This window comes from Geotrypetes seraphini, chromosome 14 (genome assembly GCF_902459505.1).
Source record: "Geotrypetes seraphini chromosome 14, aGeoSer1.1, whole genome shotgun sequence".
Classification (NCBI taxonomy): domain Eukaryota; kingdom Metazoa; phylum Chordata; class Amphibia; order Gymnophiona; family Dermophiidae; genus Geotrypetes; species Geotrypetes seraphini.
The window spans coordinates 72,362,363-72,377,795 of NC_047097.1; the positions used below are offsets into that span (position 1 = coordinate 72,362,363).

General features: G+C 42.6%; 2 protein-coding genes across 5 annotated transcripts in view; one reads left to right on the forward strand and one right to left on the reverse strand.

Annotated features, from left to right (window-relative positions):
* SPG21 (SPG21 abhydrolase domain containing, maspardin) overlaps window positions 1-2,445 on the reverse strand; it is a 38,256-nt gene extending 35,811 nt beyond the window's left edge. Inside the window, exon 1 of one of the 3 annotated variants that reach the window (XM_033921045.1) lies at window positions 2,315-2,445. The gene's annotated coding sequence lies outside the window, so the exon portion shown is untranslated. Of the gene's footprint in view, window positions 1-1,778; window positions 1,890-2,215 lie in introns of those variants that run through there. The other 2 variants (XM_033921046.1, XM_033921047.1) reach the window with 2 other exon arrangements.
* A 16-nt stretch (window positions 2,446-2,461) lies between these two features.
* Window positions 2,462-15,433, forward strand: part of CLPX (caseinolytic mitochondrial matrix peptidase chaperone subunit X) — a 44,492-nt gene continuing 31,520 nt past the window's right edge. For both annotated transcript variants that reach the window (XM_033921042.1, XM_033921043.1), the window contains exons 1-4: window positions 2,462-2,732; window positions 12,055-12,212; window positions 12,659-12,782; window positions 14,187-14,341. In XM_033921042.1, coding sequence (XP_033776933.1) covers window positions 2,687-2,732; window positions 12,055-12,212; window positions 12,659-12,782; window positions 14,187-14,341 — 483 coding nt within the window. In that variant the 5' untranslated portion in view covers window positions 2,462-2,686. The remainder of the gene's footprint in view (window positions 2,733-12,054; window positions 12,213-12,658; window positions 12,783-14,186; window positions 14,342-15,433) is intronic.

Genomic DNA, 15,433 nt, shown 5'->3' on the forward strand with positions numbered 1-15,433 from the left:
AGGCCCAAAACAGTGTTCTTCAACCGCCGGTCCACGGTGCGATCGATGCGGCATTATCTTCGAGCCAGCTCCCTCTTCCTAACAGATTCAGTGCACAAAGCCACGGGCAATGGCTCCTATGGGCATCCTGTGCCTGAACCGGAAGCCTTCTCTCCGACGTTCCAACGTCAGAGGGAAGGCTTCCAGATGAGGCACAGGACGTGCAAGGTGCAATTAGTACTATTATGGGGGGCGGGGTCTTGGGTGGAGATTGGGTAGAGATGGGCGGGGCCTGGCCCACAACTTAGCCCAGTGTTGTTCAACCGCTGGTCCACAGACCGATACCAGTCCACAGAATAATTCTTTTATTTATGCCGGTCCATAGGTGTAAAAAGGTTGAAAAACACTGGTCTAGACAGAGAACAACATGGGGACAAATTTTTCCCCATCCCCGCAGGAAGTCATTTTCCCATTCTGTCCCGCCGAGTTCTTGTCCATGCCCCATTCCTGCAAGTCACGTCCTCATCTGCATAAGCCTCAAACACTTTAAAATCACAAGTGGTCGAGGCTTGTGGGGGTAAGGCAGAGTTTACAGGAATGGGGCAAGTAGAGTGACAAAACAGGGAAATTGAGTTCCTGCAGGGATGGGGAAAAATGTGTCCCCGTGCCATTCTCTATGTAACACTTCAAACACTTTAACCATCCTAGAAGACTACAAGTAAATACAATGAGTACCTAGACAGTTACAAATAATGATACAAAAATAAGATTCCTAAATACATCCATGTAAGTCTGCATACGTAGTGACGGCTTATCATTTTTTGACAACAGAGAACCAAGTACCAAACTGAAAATACTACTATTTATCATTTCTATAGCCCCGGAAGGTTGGATTTTGGTAATATAGAGGAGGAAGCGACAGGTTTTAGCGGTTTGTTGGATGAGTGGAGAATGAGAGAGAGGAGTGAAAGATTACCCCAAAGTTGTAAGCTGACAAGACAGGGAGGAGGAGAGTGTTATCCACAGAAACAGAGAACAGTGGGAGGGGGTGATGGGTTTTAGGCAGAAAGATAAGGAGTTCGGAGCTTGCAGAGAGCCATGCCACAGTGGAGGAGAGACTGGGTGAAGTTGGGGGGGGGGGGGTGGTACAGAATAGAGCAAGAAAAACTTGGTGAAGTCTTGGGGAGAAGCCAATGCAGCATTGTATTTTGTTACTATTTGAGGAAAACATGCAGCCAGGGTAGGATTAAAGGATAGGCCAAGAAGGCACGTGCTTTGGGTCTGAAGCATTCAGGGGGGCCTGGAATGCTGCCTGCTGCAATCACGGCAGTGTACCTACCTCCGGGCCCAGCTTCATACATCAAAGTACTGCCTACTCCATTATTCAGCACAGTCAAACTTGCAGTCTTCAAAAGGCCTTGGGCAGCGGTTCCTACATGCTGCCCATGACTGACCCAGAAGTTTGGATTTTGCTTCCAGGTCAGCCATGGGAAGCATGTAGCAACTGCTGCCTGTGGCCTTTTAAAGATAGCAAGTTAGGCTGCACTGAATAATGAAGGAGAAGATGCTACTTGGACTTCTAGAGCCAGGCCCAGAGGTACAAATTTGCAGAAGGCCACAGAGTAGGCAGGTCCAGGGGGCCCAGTATACTTGGGTCCTAGGGCCCACCCAAAAATTAATCCTGTCCTGCATGCGGCAAAATACAATGGTGTGTGTTACAAAATATAAAATGGGACCCCCAACAGAAAAAGGTTGGACAATCCTGCACTAAGTTTCCAGTTTCAAATTATTAGACTTACTTCTGCAATCTTCACATAGTGAGGGAGCTGCAGGAACTCCTTAGAGCAGTGTGTTACAATTGCAAATGTTCTGCTTACAAGACATGCCTCACGTGCCGCCACTTGCGCCTCTGCTCCTTCTCCTCACCCCACCAGGGCTGGAGAACATAGTGGGCCGCAGATTAAAATGTTTGCAACACACGGCCTTAGAGTTAGCAGACTTTTTTTTTTTTTTTTACAATATTTCAAAAGTAAGTCACAGTTCTCATTAAAAAGGGGGAGGGGTGAGCAGGAAGAAGACACCAACTAGCAAAGCATTGTAGGGAGAAATGTACAAGACAGACTCGTTGAAGCAAAAGAGCCCTAATTCTGACAGGTTTTCACTGCCACAGGGCCTGCTTAACCATTAAAGGAAGACAAAATGGGCAGTTTGGGGCTGAATCCTCCTTCTTTCCTACCTAACGGCTTAGGCCAAATCTCTCTATTTGGGGGAGGGTTTCACGATCCGTCTCGGTCGGCCGGGAAAGTTGAGTCGAGGTGCAACTCTGGAGCCTCACCTAGGCGGGGGGTTGACAGCAAACGGGGCTCAGGTGCTCACGGCCAACTCGCCCTCCTTCCCGCACAAACTATCGTGCGCGCCTCTCCGCTTCCGGGGCGGCGCGAGCGTCGGGTCACTCCGAGGCTTGAGACGCGCGTGTTGCGTCACACCCAGGACGCCGCTCTGACGCGCGAGCTCCTGACGAGGCGTTAGCGGGGCAGAGGCCGCCGGTGACGGCTCCGCTCAGGGTCGGGCTCAATGGCTCGCGGCGCGTCGCTTTGCCACTGTCCCCGGCGCGCGTGAGCGAGGCGGGACGGTGCTCGGAGGCCGACAGAGCCGCGAACGGCAGCAGAGGCGCCCGGGCCTAGCCGGCGCGAGAGGCCGGGGAGCCATGGCCTGTCCCTGCGCCGCCAGGATCATCAAATGCGCCCACAGGGGTAAGGCCGAGACAGGGGTCGCCTTGAACGCACAAAGACCAGACAGGGCGAGTTCAAAAAAGACAAAATGAAAACGTAAAAAACTGTCACGAATTCGTCATAGCTTAGGCAAGAAGAAAACATGTCAAAATCAAAGGCAGAAGTGGCCTCGAGTAAATCCAGAACAGTCTTATAAACGACATCAATTCTTAGCCAAAAATGTAACTTCTCATATCTTATTGTAGGCGAAAACCCAAAAAACTCTGTGGAGTGACGATGTTCCCAAATGGACTTTATTTGAAAGTGTCAAAGTTCCAAAGGTACACTAAAATCATCCACATCAAATAATTCCATCCTCATAAAAGTAAATCATCCACATAAGAGCCTTAAAGGATCTAGTCCGCTAGGGATACAGCACCCAACACGGTCCACGTTTCGACAAAAAGTCTTCTTCAGGGGTCCTATAAAGGTGAGTAGTGGGAAGCAATTGTGTGGTGAACCGAAAGTGAGACACTGCTTGCGTTTGCATGTGGATGGAATTATTTTATGTGGATGATTTCAATGGACCTTTGGAACTTTCAAATAAAGTCCATTTGGGAACATCGTCACTCCACAGAGTTTTTTGGGTTTTCTCTGGATTTTCTTCTTTGTGGATATTTTGGGGTCAATTCCTTTTGTTTTATCTTATTGTAAGCCACATAGAAAGAGGGATTGGACAAGTTCCTGAAGGATACGGGATTGAGGGATATAGATAAAGGTAGTGCTAGGTTCATAAAAGGGTATAGATAGAAGAATAATGAGGCTTGAAAGGTTTTAGCTATACAACATGGAAATTATAAGAACTTTATTAAAATTTGGGAGCCATTAACATCCTTTTGTAATGATTAAACGCCATTTTTCTATTGAAGTATACACCAGTTGTTGTAGGGAGGGGGGAGGGTATTATATTTTATTGTTCATTTTAGAAAATATTAATGGGTTTGATGGGAGGGGAGAGGGTTAAATATATGTATTATACGATACAATAGTAAGAATATCAAGTGATGTTTACCATGTTACTGTTTTGATAGTTGTACACTTGATGAAAGCTTGAAAATGAATAAAGATATTAAAAAAAATAGAAAGGTTTTAGTCAAAAGATCATTTACAGATCATGGACCTGATGGGCCGCCACAGGAGCGGACTGCTGGGCGCAATGGAACCCTGGTCTGACCCAGCGGAGGCAACTTCTTATGTTCTTATAAGACATCGTGTGATATGGAATGGGGTTTCACGATATCCCTAATTAATATGCATCACATACAATTTGAAGAAGAGAAAAACTAATACATGCACTCACACACCATTAATAATTTATTCAATTTACCTTTTTTCATAAATATACCACCCATTATCAGTTATCACAAACACCTTTTTCAACAGATAACCCAGGCGAATGCCCTTGTTGCCCCGAAAACCTGGCTAATCAGTTCCACATTGTCCACTGTTTTATTTAAAAGGTCCTTGCCAAACTGGTGCTTCATAGATTAAACTCCTGCTTTCATGATAAAATCTTGGCTTGAACATTTTGTCAGTTGTTATTCAAGAGAGCACAAGATCTTATCATGAAAGCAGGAGTTTAATCCATGAAGCACCAGTTTGGCAAGGATATTTTAAATAAAACACTGGACAATGTGGAACTGATTAGCCAGATTTTCAGGGCAACAAGGGCATTCGCCTGGGTTGTCTGTTGAATTAAGTGTTTGTTATAAGTTAGACTAGAGGGTGGTATATTCAATATATTTATTATATTTATGAAAAAAGTAAGGTTGATTAATCAGTTATTAATGTGTGCATATATGTATTAGTTCTTCTCTTCTAAATGTACGTTATGCATATTAATTCCGATGTCTTATACCTCACAAAATTTAACTGGGATTCTATGTGACTTACAATAAGATATCAGAAGTTACATATTTAGTTAAGAATTGATGTAGGTTCAAAGTAGCGTATAAGATTGTTTTGGATGTTATTGATCTAATCTAATCTGGTATTTGTGCGCCGCATTATGCCTACAAAGGTTCAAGGCGACTCACAGCGAGAAATGGAGAACACGTTTTGAGCCTATGCTGCAGTTGCGGTATGATTAACAAATAAGATTACAGGTATGTGCAATATAGATATAATTTTGAAAAGAATGTGGGGGTATCTGATGGATAAGTTAAGTTCAGCATGATAGTGGAATAATGCTTATTTTGTAGAGATAAATAAAGTGAAAACCTGAAGTGGCTTCAGCTCCTGAGGATACCTGTGCGGCGAAACGCAAGATTGTGTTGGGCTGGCTGAAGAATATTTGTCTGTTATCATCAAGAGTGAACAAAATCTTATTAAGAATTTAGGAGTTTAGTCCATGAAGCACAAGTTTGGCAAAGACAATTTAAAAACATTGGACTATGGGGAACTGATTATCCAGGTTTTCGAGGCAACAAGGGCATTTGCCTGGGTTGTCTGTTGCAAAAGGTATTTGTGATAACTGATAGTGGATGGTATATTTATTATATTTATGAAAAAAGTAAGGTAAATTGAATACATTAATAATGGTGTGTGAGTGCATGCATTAGTTTTTCTCGTCTTCTAATTGTATGTGATGCATATTAATTAGAGATATCGTGGAACTCCATTCCATACCATAAAATGTCTTATACCTCACAAAATTTAACCAGGATTCTATGCGGCTTACAATAAGATATCAGAAGTTACATTTTTGGTTAAGAATTGATGTAGGTTCTATGTAGTTTATAAGATTGTTTTAGATGTTGCTAATATAATCTAGTATTTGTGCATCGCGCTATGCCAGCAAAGATTTAAGGCGACTTACAGTGAGAAATGGAGAACACTTTAGAACATTGCAGAATCTAAGGAGACATTTCAGTACAAGGATGCGCTAAGGGCTTATTCAAGTTATCGATTGCCGTTCTGAGTGGAGAAAGAGGTAGATTGGTACTTTACAGGAAGGCTGTTGGAGGTATATTCAAAGAGCAATTAGAGAACTGCAAGTAATTTAAAAGGATAAGACAATGAAATCATGAGAGAGAAGGAATCTGTTACAGTCATTAGCTGAGGTGTGGTTGAGTACAGTTTCAGTTGCAATCATTAATTAGTTTGTAGCTGAGAACTAGGTTACAGCATGGTAAAAGAATGAAGGGTTCAGTGTTGATGGAAGTTGGACTTAGTTGCTGGTAGAGCACATGCAGTCGAAAAGAAAAGTCTTTAGTTTCTTACAAAATGTGGTGTAGTTAGGTTCTGTCTTGACAGTTCCGGTGAGGTCGTTCCCAGTTTTCACACCCGAGAATGTGAACATTGAGTGGAATGATTATAGCAGGTTTCCGGGACTTGCCGCATCTGTGTAAAAGAAACAGACATTTCATCCAGCAAGATGGTTGAAATGTTAGTTCCTTCTACACAGATGGGGCCAAGACCCGGAAACCTATTAAAATCATGACGCCAGCCAAGAAAGCCTAAAAGAACATTGAGTGGAATATTTGCTTGTATTTGAGATTTTTTTGTTGTGAGGAGGTTCAGTTGTATCCTGTTGAGATTTCTGCATGAAGTGAATTAGTGGTGCAGCAGAGTTTCCGTAGAGTATGTGGTGTATAATACAGGATGTTTTGAATTTTATTCGAGATGAGGTATTGGAGACCGAGTCGTATTTTTTCAGTTTGAATATGAGTCTTATATCAGTGTTTGTATAAGCTGCATTTTGCGAGGTAAGGGTGAAGTTGATATTGATACCCATGTAGATTGAGTTGCAGTAATCTAGCTGGGGCAGAATCAGCATCTGCACGAATAGGGCAAAGTGGTGTTGATGGAAGTAGGGTCTGATGAGTCTCAGTTGTCTCATGGTGAAGATGGTTTTCTTCCATAGGTTGGAGATTTGTGGTTCCATTGTTAGCATGGAGTCCAAAATACAGCCCAGAACTTTAGAGGATTTGTCTACTGCGAGGGTATTACCCAATAGGAGAGTAATGCTTGTCAGAGCTGTCTGTTGAGTATGAAAGTATAGAACTTTGGTTTTAGAGGCATTTAGCTTTAGCTTGTGGATTGTCGCCCAGATTTGTATTCTGTGCTGTCCAAGATTTTTTGGATAATATCAGTTTGGTTATTTGGATAAGGAGAAGGATGTAATCTGTGTATGACATAATGCTCTCATAGTTGAATTTAATTTCTCCTAGTGAGCTCATAAATGGGTTGAATAAAATAGGGGAGAGCAGAGAGCCTTCCAGTTATTGGAGAGGACCCCATTCTTTTTTGACGAGGTATTCTCTTTTTTTGGAGAAAGTCTGTAAACCAGTTTAGCACGGTATCTATGACTCCTATCTCAGAGAGTTTTGTTAGGAGGAGGTAGTTATCAGTGGAGTCGAAGGCAGCGGAGATGTCAAATTAAAGAAGTATTGCCTGTCTACCTGTGCTTAGTAACTGTTTAATTTTAGTGATAAGGGTAAGAAGGAGGAGTTCTATGCTGTACTGTGGTCGGAATCCGAATTGGAAGGGATGTAGGCAAGAGTGTTATTCGATATATGTTGTAAGTTTTTGCTTACACGGATTTCTAGGAGTTTGGTGTATATGGGTATACCAGTAATGGGTCTGTAGTTGGAGGGGGAGGAGAGATCTGCATTCGTTGATTTCGGTATTGGTGTGCGTGCTTTTTTCCCCATTTCTTCTAGTAGTGTTATTTAGGAGCTTAGTAATCTTCGTGATGATTTCTTCAAGTGTGGATGAGAGAAGGTAGGAGGGGCAATTAATTGTCTTGAGGGCTGCAACGGGTTGAAAGCTTGGTTATTAGTTTTTTTGTCTCAAAGGTTGATAGAGGGGTAAAGGAGTTCCATGTTTGATCTGCATTACTGGGTTCTGTAGGATACTCAGGTGAGTGGAGAGGTAGCTCTTGGGTGGTGGTCATTTTGGCTAGTTCTGTTTGAACCATTTTGATCTTATTGAGGAAGAAGTCAGCTAGGTCTTGGGCAGTAGGTTTATTGTAGTGTCCTGTGGTGTCCTTAAACTCTGTAAACTCTGTACCAGGTGAAATAGTTTTTTGTTATCTAGAGTTTTGTTTTCTATTTCATTGGCGTAGTAGTTTTTCTTGGCCTCTGAGATGTTGTATTTATATTTGTTTATTGCATTACGTTTTTTGGTCTGGTGATTTGTTCTTCTGCCACAATCTTTCTAATCTTCGGCATTGTTGTTTTTTGGTTCTCAGAGTCTCAGTAAACCAGGGAGAGGTTTTAGTTTGTTTTATTTTGCGAGAGTCTAGGGGGGCAAGGGTGTCTAGGGTGTTGTTAATGGAGTTGTTCTAGCTTGCTAGCATAGTATTAATGCAGTCTGATGGGGAAGTCAAGGACTCGGTTCCCTGTTCCAGAAAAGGGCTGGATTTGTTTTTCCTTGTACCAGCTTTTCTCTTCTGGGGGTTTTGTTGTTCAGGTTTCCTGTTGTAAGGTTCAAGTTGAAGTTGAGGAGGTAGAGGTCTTACCGGTGACCATTTGAACCGGTGTCCTTTTGATGTCATAGGTGAGATAGGAGGGAGTGGATGCGAGTAGGTCAAGAGTGTGACCTTTTTCATATGTGGGGTGTGAAGGCATGATAATGATTGGGCTGTCTTCTAACAATTTTTTGAAGTTATTGACATCTCTGTTGATGGTAGACTCAAGAGATATGTGGATATCTCCAAGAATAAGAAGTATGGTGTATTGGCAGGCAAGGCTAGATTAGTATCTCTAGCAATTTGGTAATTGTGCTTGATTGGAAGTTTGGGAGTCTGTATACCAGTAGGATTCCGATGTTGTTTGTCGTAGAGTTGGGCTTATCCTCTAGCTTACATGCTATGTATTCATGATCCAGATGGTTGGTGGAGTCCTTCTCTGTATGTGTTTTTGTAAATTATTTTTGCTAGGCTCCTGCCTCTTCTCCTGTGTTTCCTAGGAATCTGGAATGTGTTGTATCCTGGTGGGAAAAGGTGGGGTAATTCTGGGCTATTTGGTTCTTTTAGCCATGTTTCTGTGATGAATGCCATCTCAAGATCGTTTGTTGAGATTAGCTCATTTAGGAGGTATAGTTTGTTTACCACATAATCTTGCGTTGGCATACATGCAGGGGACTGGGGTGAGGACTTTGTCATTTTTTTAGTTTTTTATGTGAACAATAGGCTTTAGATTAGTGTAATCTCTAAAGGGGGGCTGTTTTTGCTGTCTATTGTTTGTATTGCATTTGGTCCTGAGGATGGAGATGGGGCTTTGGCGAGATCCATAGCATTCCTCGGGTGTGGCAGGAGGATTTTGAGGTCTGGGCCTTTGTTGGGTGAAGTGCTATGATGAGATGGTATTGCCAGTGGTTTGAACTACTATGAGGTTGATGATGCAATAGAGATAGGATTTGGGTGAGCGGGGATTTCATCATGAACACAGGATTTGGAAACAGTTTTAGAGTTAGGTTTTTTTTTTGGGGGGGTTGACGGTTTTCAGTTACGAGGGTTCAGAAGATAGAGCTGCCGGATGGATGGCTTGTTAGGGCTGAAGAGGCATTAGGCCTGTAGGGGCGGGATCTGCTTTAGAACCAATAGCGTCACTTTGGAGGTCTTTTTTGGGGGAAAGGGTTGATGTTGACTTCTTCCTCCTGATCCTGCTGGAACACTGGTAGGAGGAGGAAGGACCTGGCTGCAGGGTGGCCTTTCAGGTTGGAGGTGATGTCCATAAATGTCGCGATGATCTTCTGGTTTGGGGGTGGGAGGGCGCGGGGGAGAGAAATGATGGTGGTCTCTTCTTCCCGGTTTTGCTGGAGCATTTGTCTTTGACTTAACCGCATTCCATTGAAGAGCCTCACTGCGCTCAGTCACTACGCAAAGGAGTTCTGCTATTTTTTGGTTCTTGTGTTTCTATATTATATTGTAGTTCTTTTTCTGTAATTGTTTTATAAGCGATATTGCTGAATGACTGTTTGTAAGATTTGTGTCTTTGCAAATGATACTAAAATATGCAATAGAGTAGACAGCTCTGATGGTGTGGAAAACATGAGGAAGGACCTAACAAAGTTAGAAGAGTGGTCTGGAATTTAATTTAATGCTAAGAAATGCAAGGTCATGCATTTGGGCTGCAAAAACCCAAAGGAATGGTACAGTTTAAGAGGTGAAGAACTTTTGTGCATGGAAGAGGAGCAAGCCTTGAGTGTGATGATCTTAAGGTGGCCAAACAGGTTGAAAAGGTGACGGTGGAAACTAGAAGAATGATAGGGTGCAAAGGGAGAGGTATGGCCAGTAGGAAAAAGAAGGTATTGATGCCCCTATGTAAAACTCTGGTTAGACATCATTTAGAATATTGGGTACAATTCTGGAGGCCACACCTTTGAAAAGACATTAAAAGGATGGAGTCAGTCCAGAGGAAGGCTACTAAAATGGTGGTCTTCGTCATAAGGCTTATGGAGACAGACTTAAAGATTTCAATATGTAGGAAAGGGGGGAGAGGGGAGATATGATAGAGATGTTTAAATGTGGTGTAAATGCACATGAGTCGAGTTTCTTTCATTTGAAAGGAAGCTTTGGAATGAGAGGGCATAGGATGAAGTTAAGAAGTGATAGACTCAGGAGTAATCTAAAGAGATACCTTTTTACAGAAAAGGTGGCTGATGCGCGGAACAGTCTCCCGGTAGAGGTGGTGGAGATAGAGACTTTGTCTGAATTCAAGAAAGCCTGGGATAGTCACGGGACCTCTCAGAGAGAGGAAGAGATAATGGTTTCTGCGGATGGGTAGACTGGATGGGTCATTTGGCCTTTATCTGCCATCATGTTTCTATAACCATAAAGTTCTATGACCTCACAATGCAGGTATAAAGAGCCTTAGCCAATAGGGAGAGGAGAAGATAGTGGATGCTGAGGATGGGCAGACTAGATGGGCAGTTTGGCCTTTATCTGCCATCATGTTTCTATAACCATAAAGTTCTATGACCTCACAATGCAGGAGTAAAGAGCCTTAGCCTTTAGGAAGAGGAGATGCAAATATTAAGAGCCTTAGCCAATAGGGAGAGGAGGAGATAGTGGATGCTGTGGATGGGCCATTTGGCCTTTATCTGCCATCATGTTTCTATAATCATAAAACTCTATGACCTCGCAGTGCAGGTGTAAAGACTAGAGGATAACTCCATTAATACCCAGGCTCAATGAGTTCTGACCTTTACTTTGGTAAGAGTTGAAGATTAATGCTAAAATGAATTACCAGAAATGTAAAGGTCCTACAAGACTGTTAAGGTTTCCAGTCTTTCTCTTGGTTGTGCTAAAAGCTATTTGCAGAGCTGTTCTCTGAAAGGCTTCTAATTGAAAAGTAAAAAAAAGCTTAGTCCAGAAATGAGAGTGGAATGCTGGAAGGAGGAGCTTGTTCCATGATGCGGCAGAGGGGACGTGCTGTGGAGGCCAACTCTAGAGCCTTTGCTGGGAGTATTGGATTCTGCAGCAGAGGACCTATGCTGGATCTACTTCATCTTCTTTAAGAAGAGGCAGATTTCAAGCTGCTCATGAAGCCTCATGGTGCAATTGGTAGGTCACTTGCCTACTGCACCTAGCATAGGTGAAATACCACACTGGGATTTCTGTCAGATAGCTGGTCTTTGGCCCACTCAGCCATCCATCAACTTTCAGTTGGTAATTGATTATCTGACCTTAGCTGGGGTGGGTGGATAAAGATGGTCAAGAAAACCACCCACTAACAGTCTGCTAAGAAACCAGTGGGAATTGTATTGAGGGGTCTGGGAGGGAGGGAAGGAAAAGAGGGCCAAAAGGAAAGATGCCAGACCTCCGGGGGAGGGAAGGGAAGAAGAAAGAAGGAGACCCTGGCAAGTGAGTTATCAGAAGACAACCAGAGCCTGGGACCACAACATGATTTGAATAATGACCAGACAGCAAAAGGTAGAAAAAATAATTTTATTTTCTGTTTTGTAATTACAATATGTCAGATTTGAAATGTGTATCCTGCCAGAGCTGGTGGTAGACAGCAAGCATGAACTAGGACCTAAAATAGAGAGAAAAAGTCTTTTTTATTTATTTTGTTTACATCACAGAGCCGGCGTGGGGTTGGAGAGGTTATGACCCTATACTTCTAAGACTAAGGGATCCTTTTATCAGTTAGCGTACTCTAATAAAAAGACCCCTAAGTATCTTAATAAAAAATTTGGCCCGCAACTTAGCCTATGTTTTAGATTGTGATTGAGTTTGACACCCCTGGTCTAGAAGGTGCTGCCTGTCTGTCAGTTTTGTTACTCCAGACTAATACAGCTACTCCTTTTCAAATTTGTATTACCGTAAATGATTAGGTTTGTATTCTTTTGCTAGGTATTGCATGCAGTCGGCACCTTTCTGTTTTGGGAAGACCTGGAACGTTTGAAACTTCTCATCTAAGAAGAATCCCCGTTAGAACTTTCATAGAAACACCAACGTATTTTGCTTCAAAAGATAATACCGGCAAGGATGGCTCTGGTGATGGAAATAAGGTGGGTAACTGTTCAGATAGATCCTTCAACAATATAGCAATCCATGCAAGGTTTGCTTAATTTTTCATTGATATCATAACCAGAGCTGATGTCACTTCGTGCAAGCACTACCTATTAGGAGAAAATTTATCAACATGTGCTACTAGGTATATTCAAATTTTGTTTTCCTTAAATAATTGAATGGGGTACTGTCTAGAGTGCTCTTCCCTATCCCCTGGAGGTCTTTTGTATAACATCACTGGTGGTAGTGGGGATAAGTTTTCAGGTACAGTATGTCGCTGTTCCAAAGAGCTTAAAGTCTGAGTAGGTACCTGAGGCAGTGTGTGAGAAAGTGATTTTCCCAAGGTCACCGTGAATGTCCAAAATTAAAAACAGCACATATGAAATCTAATCTAACAACGGTAGTGTGCATTTTAAGTTAACTTCTGCAACATTTGTTAAATTAGAAATCGGTGGGAGATGGAGGTAGCGGTGGAAAGAAATTGACTTCTGGAAGCTCTGGAAAAGGAGGAAATCAGCTGCGCTGTCCAAAATGTGGAGACCTGTGTACCCATGTGGAGACCTTTGTTTGTAAGTTTCCATGAATAGAAGCTTTTCTTCCCAGGGACTATGACAAAAATGAGATGGACATATAAGGAAAATCGGTATTGTGAACCAAAGATCTCGGCTCTGACTAAATGATGAGGACTTAGTGCTGAATATTTGTCCTGAATAAAGAATAGGAACATTACATTTCATTACTGATTTCTATTCCGCCTCAACCTTGCAATTCTGGGCGGATTACAAAAGAGACATCTGGACATTTCCAGGAACATTGCTAGCTGTCCTCCATAATATTTTACTCCTGACAGAATTCTGCAAAATTCTGTGCAAAAAAAAAAAAAAAAAATCCAAATTCTATGCATAAAATTTGCCAATTCTGCAAGTTTGACATTTAAATAAATTTTTGCTAATTATCCAGAATTTCAGTACAATTTAGTATTTTCATTAAATTATACTAGAGAAAACAGAGCCTTCAAATTTTTTTCACTTCGGGATTTTCTTCTAGCAGAAGGTATTGTATTGAACAATGTAAAACTTGTCTCCACATCTCTAGAGTTGGAAACAGCATTTATACAACTGAAGGCCGGCTACATTGTGAACCAAACCCCCCCCCCAGATACCTTCGCTCCCCTCCGCCCCACACATACTGAGCCAGCACCTCCCCATTTGTCCCTAGCTGACACTCCCTATCTCTTTCTCAACCAGCATCTCTCCCCCCTGTCCCCCACAGCCAACATCTCTCACTCCCCCCTTTGTCCCCAATCCAGCATTCCTCCACTACCTCTGTGATGTCAATTCTAGTTAATGGCAACCTGCTGCCAGTTCTACAGGCTTCCTTCTACTGCAGTCCCGCTGAAGAAAGAGGAAGTGACATCATCACAAGGGCGGAGTTGCAGTACAGGGAACCCTGCAGGCTGCCTGAAGATGTTTCTGGCAGTGATTCGGGCTGCAACGAGGGAGTGCCGACCCACCTGACACAAAAATCTGCGCAGACATCAGGTAATTCTGCATCCTTGGAGAATTTAGGATCTGTAGGTATTTTTTCATCCCTGAAGCAATGGAGGCTTAATCCTTTATTTGGCATTATTGCTCAGAAGCAACATGTGTCTTCTATGGCTCTTATGGGAGATCTGCATCTCAAAATGCCTGGAACTGGCACTGTTGCTCTCGTTAAACATCAAGTTACGTAAAGCAGCCGTTTCACTATCTACCAGTTAAAGGGTTAAGTGACTTGGCCAAGATCCCTCGGAGCTGCAGTGGGATTTGAACTGAGTTCCCTTGGTTCTCAGCCTGCTGATCTAAACATTACTCTTTGTAGAGCCCAGGGTCTATCACCATCCTCCGTTTCCAACCATATTTTACAAAGTTGTTTTTTTTCTAAAAAGCTTGAATTTTTCTAGCCAGTTGCTGAAATTTCTGGTTCTGTTGCAGCTTCCACCCGCTTTGTGAAGTGTGAGAAATGCCATCATTTCTTTGTCGTGCTGTCTGAAGCAGACTCAAAGAAAAGCATCAACAGAGAGCCTGAAACGGCGGCAGAAGCGGTGAAATTGGCTTTCCAACAGAAACCACCTCCACCTCCTAAAAAGGTACAAATGTCCCTAAACTTACACAGAGTGTGGGTAGTTCTGCTTCCAGTGGTTCTGAGCGAGCAATGGGGTTCAGAGAGGCTAAAGATAACGCAAGAAAATCCCTGCGATTGTGTGATAGTGGTTTCCCATAGCCCAACTATTGATTCCTGCTCTGATCTGTCTTTTCTCTTTAATAATATAGTGCATGAGAAATGGTTGGACAAACACTAGTTTAGATGACAGTGAATCAAAGAGCACAGAATTGAAATGAAGTTAATTTCTTGGGGAATCTACCATTTAGAGCCTTGTATCAATAAACTCTAAAATCTGCAGTTCTAACTTGGATTATAATGAGACTTTATACATGTAATGTGTAGCTTGGGTAATTGGATGCATCTCTTTTATATTGAATTAGTACAAAAATGATATTCCCCAGCCTCAGCTGCTCGATGTTTTATAAAATTGTGTTGAATAAGTTACATTCTAGTACGACACTGTATTCCTGGACAATCGGCTAGTCAACCTCTTGTGAAAATTCTTGTAGGGAGCTTCATTTGCACTCTTTTGCTCTTCCTCCCAACCCTCAGGGCTGTCCTTCAACTCCTCAGTTGTCTTCCTACAAGCGATACAGTAGGAGCTTGTCTTTTCTGCTTGTGTTTTTTTTTTTCATTTTAAACTTGGTCTTTTTCGCTACTGTTTCCGAGGCTTTTTGGTGCTGCACAGAATCCCCTTTGTGGTCGAGAGTCTGCTTCCAAGGGGCAGACTGATTGGCAGTGCACCCGCCTGGGGCTGACTGGCCATTCCTCCTGCTGGTTTTTTTCGGGAGTAGGGAGAGGCATTTGCCAGCAGGAGAGAGTGGGCATCCCTCCTGCTGTTTTGGGGTAGTTTTTTTTTTTCGGGAAGTGAGTATCTCTCCTGCCTTTTTCTTGGGGGGGGGGGGGGGGGGCTTTTTTTTTTTTTTTTTTAATTGGCCAGATATTTTGCTTGTGTAATGCATGCAAAATATCAGTGCCATAAAAAAAAAAATGAACAAAAAAACAGGCAGATCTGTCGATAACTGTCTTACCGACAGGTCTGCAGCAGTCGGGTTGTAGGATAGAAAAACCAGAT